Below are 11797 nucleotides of genomic sequence, written 5' to 3' on the forward strand. Positions count from 1 at the left end.
CGGAACCATCGACATGTCCGAGTAGTTCCTGATTAGCAAGAAGAGGAAGGATTTTGTTGTGGTAGTTGGTAGAAGAGAGTTTAATAGTAAGCATGTGGAGAATGGTAGCCATGGGAAGTTTGGTTTCGATGGTGGTGGTGGAAGAGGAGGGAGGAGTGGTCGACATGGTTGGGCAGTGGAAGGAGAAGAGGATCGATTAGGATGATACCATGAAAGTAAGGGAATTCTCTCTTAATGATTAGAGAGATTACGTATCTTTATATACAAAATACATAATTAATTACAAAGAGAAATAAAAGGGAAGTTATAACAATACTTTGACTACACAATATTTACAATTGATTGAGAGAGATTTTAGGAGTGATAGTTGATGATGATTGATATTTTCTGGTAGTCATACACCTTTACTTATATATTAAACAATCAACATTCATAATAAATTGGTAAAACCCGAGCGTTAGACGACAAGCAGACGCAAATATGGTTAGTATTTATTACATTTGTTGGGCATAAGCATAACTTAAAAAACAAAAAAAAAATTGAAAAGAAAAAAAAAACAAAAAAAAAGCAATAAAATAACCAAAGAAAGTCTTGTGGCACCGACAATTTCACATTTACTTCTATATATATAGATAATACTTCTATATAGATAATGTCACTTTTAATAAAGTTTATTCTACATGTGGAAAACGACTGCAAATTGGGGTGAAGACAGAATTTGTAGTCTTAATAAGAGGGTGGCTGGTAAAAGAAATCATTATATTCCCATCAACACATATGAACATATCAAACCAAATATTCCCAACATATATGAACATATCAAGGAAAATTATATAAAAAAGAATCAAAGATGTCCATTTATCACAATGTTTTTAATCAAACATAAAAGTTCAGTATGAGATCTCATGAATTCATGCTAGTGTTTTCGCGCAATGTGTTCTTGTAGATATTATTCACAGCAAACAAAGTTTTAAACTAGAAAGCCAATAAACCGCAAAGTAGCAAGCAGAGGGTCAACAATTAACGGTTAACGATACACAATGTGTGTAATTTTGAACAAAAACATAATCATTAACTCGTTATGTTCGAAAAGGGCAAAGCAGTTTAAGAAATTTCAAAGCGTTATAAACCAAATAATGTGTAGCCCAAAGGGGAAGAGGTTGACTGAACCGTAGGTTCACAACACCTAAAAGACATTGCTATCAACTCAATAATCATGTTGCACAAAACAATTATGTTTCTTTTGTCTTGTGTTTACCTGCATTTCAATCATACAAACCCTCTTCTTCCCACACATCCACAAGAAAATTCACCATTTCCTGCAAGAATTAACGCATGCCATCAAAATACAATTGCCACAACATTACGGGTTTCTAAAGAAAGAAGACTTACTGGTAGAGGGATCGGCTTTGGAAACGGCTTGTTACTCCCAAGCAAATTATCATACGTCGCGTTCCAGCTGCACAAATATATAAATAAATGATCAGATTGTGTTTTCAACTGAATAATCCCAGAACTTAAATAACGCCATAATAATATTGTCACCAATATTACTTGTGCATATAAGTTTAATAGTTAGATTTTGGAAATCTTTTGTGTAAATGTGTGTAACATAGACCTAGATTTACTTCTATGTGAACACATTTAACATGAACCTAGATTTATATATTATACAATCATGAAATAGTTTCTCCTCAGTTCTGGGTCTGTAAATGAACCGGGCGTTCAGTGAATACAGTTGGCAGGAACTTTGATTATGTTCGTTTATTTAATAGGTGAGGGAACATAAACAAAAGTTTTTCTTACTTTAGTTAAACAAACTGACATGAGCACATGTCTTGTTTGTGAACGCTCGTTTATATCCCTTGATTCCCTTCTTATAAATCCGTTCGTTTGCATTCATTTATGTTCGTTAGTTAGCGTTTGTTTAGGTTCCTTGGTTTACACTTAGTAATATATTCATGTAAATTTTTAGACTAATTAGAATTTACTCTAGTTTTAATAACTTCTGGAACAACACATTGTTGTTCACTTAAATTTCTAATTGCTGTTAGCACACTTATGTTCGTTCATCTATGTTCTGTTATGCTGGTTCGTTTACGCTTGTGAACCGTTTGTTTATACTGTTAATGAATGAACATAAGCGAACATGTTCATTTTCTTAACGAACGAACACGAACAAGAAAACTCCGTTCGTGTACTAATTTGAGACACGGACATGCTCTGTTCATGTTTGTTCGGTTCATTTACAAGCCTACTCAGTTCTACACTAAATAGAGAAATATATTATTAAGTTCTCACCTTATAGCAGGTTCTCGAGCTTTCTTTTTGTGACCAGATCCCTTATCTCCAAGCCATTGTTGCCTTGTTTGATTCCAAAGAAGAAGACCTGCAAACACCATATTTTATTACTCTAGTTTATTTATTTATTTAAAACAAATGTGAGTGAATAAAAATAAACGTACCGCGATTTACAAATTCAGGAGGATTGCTTCCAGAACTAGAACTGGGATCAAGGTTAGGGTTTGACATGCTAACTGATGAGGCACTAAACTGTGATTGACCGGCACTGTTATCCATCTCATGTGTACTGCTACTCCAAAAACCTTGTGCCACACCACCTTTATTTGTAGTTGAGTCTTTATTAACTATTCCGGTCGGTTTATTATCATGTGTCGTCATAAATGGAACCTTAGGACATCCAAGACAGCCTCTGTTCTGTAGCAAATAAGGTTTACAACCATAAAAATGATTAGAATAAACCAAAATAATACTGAAACAAAACCGATAAATGTTAATGATAGAATCATAGAATTGACCGTTCACACAAACATGAAAACCTTACATGGAAAAGTGCCCATAATTTATCCTTCAAGTTTTGCATAATCAAATGTATAAAAGCACAAATATTTTCAAAAACTAGACAATAACAACTCTTTCCTAATAATGTATGCCAATGAAAAATTGAAGGGCATTTCATATGCATGCTTTCTTGCATAATTCCTGATTCTAAACAAAACAATTACAAACACGAATGCTTCACCATAACAAGCAAAGAATAGAAGAAACTAATTACCTCAAAACCACATTTTGTTTGTTTAATTATTACTTTTGCTTACACAAGAAGCAAATCATCAGATTCCAAATAATAATCAAAAGCTAAACTTAAAGCTAACTACCTAATTAAAGCTGTTTGGTAGACAAGTTAACCAACAACGTAAAGAATATATGGGACCAATACCAACCTCCTCTTTCAAGCTAGCTTTGACAAAAATGATAATTACATTAAAGAGAACCAAACACTTAACAATCACCAATTTTCCAGTCTATCTGTCTACCCTCTAAATGCTATCAAAAACCACACTAGGGGTGTAGACAAGCCGAGCTGAGCCCAAGCTTGATTAGACTCAAGCACGGCTCGTTTCGAGATCTTTTTCTAAAGCTCGAGCTCGTGAGTCATTTTTTCAAGCTCGGCTCGTTTATTACTTTTATATATTTTGAGAAAGCCTTAACTAGCCTAAGCTCAGTTGGAGCTCGGAATTGCAGTGTGAAATTAAAACATAGAAGTCCAAAAGCGTTAAAACTCAGCTCGAGCTCGTGTGCGATACCTTAAACGACGTAAAGCTCGACATTGCAGTGTGAAATTAATATATAGAACATAGTCACACAGATTGTAGTTCACTCCGGTACAGGAACGTGATTTGCTAGTGGGGTTTTTTCGTATGTAGGGGAGTAGGCTCATTTGGTATGAGCCGGTATGGTGTAGCATAGATTCCAGTTCAATGTCCCCATTGAAAACACAATTTAATTCAAAAATTAAAATTACCAAAATTCAAAATCCAAATCCTTATCAAGAACAATAGAGAAAACGGAAACATAAAAGCTTTAAATAAATTACTAATATCCAAATTCCAAAATCCAAGATCCACATACTAATCTATAATATAAATTGCTCTAATTGGTTATAACTTTATAATATAAACTCCCTAATTGATTGGCCATCTTTGGATTTTGGAAACCATGTAATGAACACCTAAAAACTGGGAAACGAGGAGTTGCCTAATTTGCCGCCCAAATTTATTGGGATCATTGGATCGATTATATCAATTAACCATATCGATCAGATAGGCTTTAACTTAAAAAAGAATCGATGAACCAGCCAACCGAAATTCTTTTCACCATCACTTTGGAACGACGAACCAGTCAAATAAATTCACGATTTCATGACGATTTGTATCGATTGCGATTTCGTTAGTGAACAAAACGTTCCTATACAAAATACGTGGCTTGTAGAGCGAACTATGTGACTATGATATAGAAGTCCTAAAGCTAAGACAAGATAGTACTAGCGATACCAAAACAAGTGAAACCATATACCGACTACCATTAAAAGTACCTCAAAATACCATAACTGAATGGTACCGATACCAAAACATGAAAATCAAGTACCAGTACCGATACTGATTGCGTTCGGTTTGTACCAGTTCGGTACTGTGCCGGTATTCAAGTAAAAAGTGCTCATCCCTAAGTCTATCTATCTATATCCTGAAAATGCAATCAAACACCACACTACAATCTAAAAACCCTAAAATTGCAATCAAGTACATACTCTAGCCCTAATATTAATTAACATTTGCAGTTGCAGCTCACAACTAAATCAAAATCCCTAAAACAGATCTGTAAACAACGATTAATAAAATTTACCCCATGAATACGATAAGTTGAACTAAATAGCTGATTGATCTGACACTTCGCATATAAAGAGCATCAATCGATCGGTGAACAGATTACACTATGACCTGCAAATTCACTGTAAATAATAATAATAATCAATCAGAACACTAATTGTTGAGATTCGAGTAATCAATTGGCGAAATTAATAATAATCGAAATGAATTAGGAAAGATATTACTGACCTAGCTGTTGCGATGGCTATGCTTATCTGAGCAGACGGCTGCTGGTTTTGGTTTTCTTACATATGTTACATAAACTGTCCTTCAAGTATGGGATAAGTGTTAAAAATCGGCTCAACGGCGGTACAGGATTTGTTATGGAGGAAACTCGGAGGGCGTTTTGGTGGAATCGAGATACGTTGGACGGGCCTCTAATTGCTAATGAAGTGTTATCGTCGGTTAAAATAGAAGTAAAATCTCGGAGATTGATTTTAGTAAGCTGTCTGATTCGGTCATTCAGTCTACGCTTCTACAGATGAGTTTCCTGACTAAATGGAGATTGTGGGTCAGAGAAGTTTTACATTTGGCTTGTGCTTCAGTTCTCGTGGGAATTCTGGTGTCGTAGAGGTGTTTGTTAAAGGGATACCTTATCTGTGGTTTTTTTTCATATCGTAATGGAATTATTTCATGTGTTTTCAAGTACGCGGTGTTTATGGGTTTATTTGATGACATTGACACACTGGATGATGACAATTTATTATTTACTCTCACATACTATTTGTGTATTTTGTGCTAATGGTTGGGGAAGAATGTTGTTAGCCTATCGAGGTTGTTGAAAGGGTTTATCTATGCTCGGGCATAAAAGTGAACTTGAGGAAATGCACTCGGGATTAATGTTGTTTAAAAGGAAGTTAGTAGACTGACAACCTGTATTCACTGCAAATCGGGTATTTTTTTTAATTTACTTATCTTGGTTTAAATGTAGGGGCTAATATAACATCTAATACTATCTCCGACGTGCACAAACGTATGGGGTTAGATGAAAGTATGATCGTCCGACCGTATTGAGGGAATTATATCCAACTTCGTTCGACGGTGCTTTCACATGAATCCGAATTGAGTGTAAATGAAGAAAACGATGGGGCCAAGTACGATATTATTATATATTTAATGCTTTATAATGTCGTATAATACTTTAGAATATATATATATATATATATATATATATATAACCATTCAATAATCCATATTAAGGACGAAATGCATGACGACTTGGTAAACAATATACATTTAACTTTTCAAATCTAGGGACAAATACAAAATAGATAAAAAAATGTCGAAATGGTCATGGATAAAATTTAGATGACATAATTTGCAAATTTAACTTTGCGTATGTTTTAAATACCCTTTCATGAGTCTGGCGTAATGCCCAGCTCCTCACAACCAGTCTACCTATTCTAATAAAGTAAAATAAATGTAAAAATTTGTTATGTTTTATTTAATTCTCATCATTTTTTTCCCTCCAAAAGTAATATATATGTAATAGATCAATTATTATTCACTATCCTTTTACACTATATTATATAATATCTATATATTTTTATAAATATAAATATTAACATATTATTTTACTTTATATTTCAAAATACTTGGTGAATTCCAAAAATCAACAATAAATCATGTTTCTCAAATGAAAATTGTTTCGGGTTTGTTGTGAAACTTAAATTTAATTTTATGGGTCAAAAGTTGGTAAATAGATTGGTACAAGTTAACTACATTTATGTTAAAATTTGTGATGGGTCAAAACTGAAAATTTTGAGTATTTTTAAAAGTTTGAGAATGCAAACTAGATTTACTGTCAAATTTGTTATAGGTATAAAGTGTAGACTTGAAAATATTAAAAGTATGAAGTTAGAATTTTATATATGATTCAAGTTTCAAATTTATTTTTAAGAGCATTTTTGAAATAATCAAAAGGTTATAGATTTGGCAAATTGACTATTTTTCCTTAAACTATTAAAATTTAAGAAAAGATTGCCTGTCAATGCTTTTAACTTTTATCAAATTTAATATATTTATGTCAACATTAACTTTTCCTTCAATGGTGATCAGAACGTTTTATGAAAAGTATGTTATGTAAAACTATGCTCAAATGAAACAAAATATTCACAAAATTGAATGGGTTAACATGTTATTTTTTATGTTGTCATTATGACAAAGTTGAGAAGCTCAACTTATCAAAATCTTTTTCATGGTGTAGCTCAGAAAAACATAGTTCTTGAAGAACATTTATCGTTACAATTTAATGTTCTACTTTCCTTTGATGGGTGGTAAATTAAGAAATATATCAATAAAGGTAACGCTCCTTTTGTATTTAGGCTGAGTGGTTATAATTACTATCGTATGAGAGGTCTTATTTCCAAAATTGGTTCATAACCAAAATTCTTTCAATTATACATATATGATATCTGTAACACCCCGACCAAAGGCGGATTATACATCGGGGCGCCACATATTGTTTCATTACTCGTGACACTATTGGGTGTCAATATTTAATAAATACATTCATTCGCGCATGCGCAAAGTAAACATAAGATAACATGAATCATCATAAATCAATATATTATAAATCATAATATTCGAACAGCAATAACTTGTCTTGATACATTTTAATCTAGGTCCAAAATAAAGAAAACTTCCTACGTGTCCTCAAGCTCCAAAACAGCTACTGCAAACCTGAACATGTGTTAAAATAAACGTCAAACACTTGCGTGTTGGTGAGAAATCAAGTTTAATACAATACATAGATAACAATAAATCTGCGCGCAACATGTGTATGTCTGGTTTTCAACAAGGGTGTAATCCGATCGGGACCAACTCTAAGATTCATAGACTGCCAGTGCTCACAATTGAGCTCATAAACAAGAAAGACTGTGCAAGTGTAAACAAAAGAGAAAATCATAAACGATAGTTCTCCCGTGTTCATCTAATGGTACCATGAGAACTGCGGAATAGACCGACAAGACGGTTAATGATCCACACATACAAATAAACAGCCAAGTCTACGTCCTCAACACATGGGATACTGCGCGACTAAAGTTCATAAACAGTTTAAGACTCTAAGTTTGTATGAACACATGAACATCCCAAAACATTAAAAGCAAAAAGGGATTAGGTACGAGATTACTCACTTGATAAACGATGCGGTGTAAGATAAAGCAAGAACCAACTTTAAACAAGCACAAGTTAACCTATAAATAAGATTATTGTTTTAATGATCTGTTTTAAGTCTTGATTATAAGTTAGCATAATTAATAAGTAAATTATTATATATAATATATATTACCGGGAAAAGCAGGGCAGAACAGGATAGAAGACGAAGGCAAAGAGAGAGGAGACGGCAGAGGAAGAACAACGGCAAGGAGCAAGAGAGAACAGGAGAGTTTAAGTGCTTTGTGTGTGTAGTGTTAAGAAAATAGCAGTATTATTTATAGAGAAACCCTAGGGAACACAATCCCTAGAAAAGGGGAAAAGATCTCAGAAAGCAAAAGATTCCAAAAGCAAAAGATATCAAAAGATTTGGCAGCTGCAGGGGGCAAGATAAAGCTGACAGGGAACAGTAAACAGGCATGGGCGGGTCAGATAAAGGTACTGGTCAGGCATGGAAAAAGCAGATCTCAAAAGATAATGTCAGTCACTTTTTCTGCCAACCAATGGGGTTGGTGCGCATGCTGCGCCAAAAGTGGCTTTTCAGACATAAGATAGGTCAGGTCAACAGCACAGAAGATAAGACTACACAAAAGCAAACGGCTAGATTAAACAGAAGAAAACTCAAAGGGTTTAGCGCGAGAAGGCTTGAGCGCACGCGCGAGGGCGAAGGCAGACAGAACAATCCTTAGCGCGCCGCGGGAAGGACTACCATTCTTAGCGCGTCGCGGGAAGGACTACCATTCTTAGCGCGTCGCGGGAAGGACTACCATTCTTAGCGCGTCGCGGGAAGAACTACCATTCTTAGCGCGCTGCGAGAAGAACTACAATTCTTAGCGCGTCGCGGGAAGAACTACCGTTCTTAGCGCGCTGCGAGAAGAACTACAATTCTTAGCGCGCTGCGAGAACAGTTCGCCTCGCGTATCGCAGGAACAACTGGTCTTCACGCAGGCTTCCTTGTAAGGAGTCTGGCGCGTGGAGCTGCGCAGACAACCTTAGGCGGGAAGGAACAAAGGACAAGCAAAGAGTTAGAAGAAAAAGAGGGGAAACAAGGCTAAAGGGCGGGACGGCGACAAGAGGGAAAAGAAGGCGGAAAGAGAGAAGAAGAGGGACGGGACGGCGGAAAGAAAGAGAGAGAAAGAGGCGGGAAGGAAAATATATTATTATTATTAAAAGTAAAATATAAGTATAATTAAATATTAAATCACAAAAGAAAGAGATCGGATCGGAAAACGGGTACCTGGGTCGGGTCGGATCGGGGCAGATGTCACAATATCGAGAATGAATTTTTCAATAGAAAGAAACATTCTCGGGTATATTTTTGCACGGGCATTTTTTTTATTAAGTTCATTTAAAAAAATCATTTTGTGATATAAATAAAATCAATTTATGTACACATAATATAGATACAAGCATAGATGTAATATTTTTTTTATATACGCTATATAATTATTTGTTTTACTTGTAACTTTATAATTTTGATTATCTCGTGTATGACACGGACTCTAAAACTAGTTATATAATATATGAACTTAAACAACTAAGTTATAGTATTACAAATATTTATATTTTTATATATGATAGTAGTTAACACTTATATTATTGGCACTTGAACTAAAATAATAAATACTTTTGTATTATTAAACAATTAATATATAGTAGTGTATAATTGTATTATTATACATCTGTTTAATACAATATATGTATATGATATTAAACATTTAAATTATAATAATATATACTAATGCTATCAAACAATCAAGTTAATTATATATATATATATATATTATGTTTTATTTAAACAAGATTTTACTAAAGCAAACTTAGTGAGAGAGAAATAAATATAAAAAAGTGACGATTGCGGTAAAATGTAAGAGCATTCTCATCCCACCTCTTATTTTATGTGAGGGGTGTTTTTATAATTTAGAGAGTGATTCAGGGTGTTGTAAGTGAAGAGTTTTTATATTTTAGAGAAATTAGTGATTTTTCTGTATATTTGAAAAGTTACTGTTCATCCCCTATAATTTTTTAATATATTTTGAGAGTGGTTGTGAGTGAAGAAAAGAGAAAAGGTAATGATAAAAGGTATAAAATGTATTATTTAATTGAAATAGAGAGAGAAAATGTAGTGAGTTTTAGTGTAATTTTTGATTTAGGGACAGAGGATGGGATGAGAATGCTCTAAGAATGTTTAATAGATGATAATTTGATATATACATAGCATTGGAGAAACAATTGTTTTTTCTTTTCTTTTTCTGAAGAATTAGTGAAATTTGATATGGGGGTTGAGGTGACATCTTTATGAGTATTCACGTTGTCTACGGTTGTGGTTGGCCTAATTTATAGTACAGTAAGGAACTGATTCATAAATAATCATTTTTCCATGGACATAAATCATGAAGCGTCGCGATTTTTGTGCTTCACCGTTAGAAATATGAAAATGATGAAAAAATAATTAATAATTAATCTATAATATATATAATTGAAAACCATAAAATCCTACTTGTCGCAATGTAGTCACTCCCCCTTTCTATGAAAGTCATCAGATTGCTTGATTTTTAAATGAATGCTCTCATTGATTTAACCCAAATTCATGGGTATGGGTCTTACCAAAACCTGATAACATCTCATTAAATTAAAAATTAATCTTACCAATTATTTGATAGGAAAATCCTATAAAATAGGGATATACTAAAATTTAATATCCAATTTAAAAAGAAAAAAATATTATTTATAATTAATAAACAATTTTATAGTAAAAAAACATAAGCGCGCGGGTCATGGGTCACCAAATCCAGATAGCTTTTAAACGTGTTATAACATATCATTTTTTTTTATAAAACTCTTTCATCATCAAACGCTAAGTATATTAACTTTTCTATAATAAAGAAAATTAAAATCCAAAAAGTAAATATTAAAAAACGAAAAATGTAAAACAACCATTCTCTCAAGCCATCAGATTGCTTTATTTGTAAATAAAGGCTTCTCATGCATTTGACTCGAATTCACGGGTAAAGGTCTCACCAAACCCATATAGCTCTTAAGCGGGTTATAGCATCTCATTATATTAAAAATTAATCTCATCAAATATTTGATATGAAAATCCTATAAAATAGGGATATACTAAAAATTAATATCCTATTTTATTAAGAAAAAAATATTATTTATAATTAAGAAACAATTTTATAATAAAGAAAATAAATGGGTAATGGGTATCACCAAACTCAGATAGCTTTTAAACCGGATTATAACATATCATTTATTTGTAAAACCATTTTATCATCAAACCTCAAGTATATTAATTATTAACTTTATTACAATAAATAAAATTAAAATCCAAATAGATATATATAAATATTGAAAACGAATAATGTAAAACAACCCCGTAATACGGAGGATAAAATCAAGAAATTAATAAACAAAACAAAACAAAACAAAACATAAGTCAATTACTTCTACGGCCGCTATCATCATCATATCAACAAGTGGTGACTCGGAAAATTTTCTTAACTTGGGTTAGGAGATTTTATTAGTTTATTATTGGTATATACTCACAAAGATTGGTCAGGATTTTTCCATTATAATAATACTAATAAAAAAAGTTAACAGGGATCAACCCCATCTAGGCGCCCAGTCGGGGTACGTGTTTTTCGGGGGCATAACTTTTTGAAAATTTCCAAGTTACATATATAAAATACCCGAATGCTTATAATTCCACTATTTTTATAATACTCAAACACATTTTAGACCCACTTTTTTTAAATACCGAAAAACTTATAAGCTCATTAAAAATTGAAAAAGGTCCATTAGTTTTAATCAATATTATAAGTTAAATGAATAAAAACAAGAAACAAATAGGTGGGATAACAACGACTTCGAACACCAGCTGTCACGGTAGCGTCTGCCGAAAGGAGTTT

The 11797-nt window shown here is 33.0% G+C and overlaps 1 protein-coding gene across 3 annotated transcripts; it reads right to left on the reverse strand.

Annotated features, from left to right (window-relative positions):
* Positions 1–1176: 1176 nt before the first annotated feature.
* Positions 1177–4817, reverse strand: LOC143633185 (uncharacterized). 3 transcript variants are annotated; one of them, XM_077101532.1, is made up of 5 exons: positions 2846–3252; positions 2466–2718; positions 2302–2389; positions 1393–1459; positions 1177–1319 (listed from the first exon to the last, which is right to left on the reverse strand). In XM_077101532.1, the coding sequence occupies exons 1-5, from the start codon at positions 2996–2998 to the stop codon at positions 1266–1268; spliced, it is 615 nt and encodes a 204-aa protein (XP_076957647.1). In that variant the 5' UTR covers positions 2999–3252; the 3' UTR covers positions 1177–1265. The 3 variants fall into 3 exon arrangements, with proteins under 3 accessions (XP_076957647.1, XP_076957648.1, XP_076957650.1); XM_077101533.1 differs by lacking the exon at positions 2846–3252 and adding an exon at positions 4705–4817 and having other exon boundaries at positions 1178–1319; positions 2466–2713; XM_077101535.1 differs by lacking the exon at positions 2846–3252 and adding an exon at positions 4705–4805 and having other exon boundaries at positions 1178–1319.
* Between the last annotated feature and the right edge of the window lie 6980 nt (positions 4818–11797).

Source organism: Bidens hawaiensis, unplaced genomic scaffold (genome assembly GCF_021521415.1).
Source record: "Bidens hawaiensis isolate Kalapana, Puna unplaced genomic scaffold, B.hawaiensis_p1.1 tig00006634_1, whole genome shotgun sequence".
NCBI lineage: Eukaryota > Viridiplantae > Streptophyta > Magnoliopsida > Asterales > Asteraceae > Bidens > Bidens hawaiensis.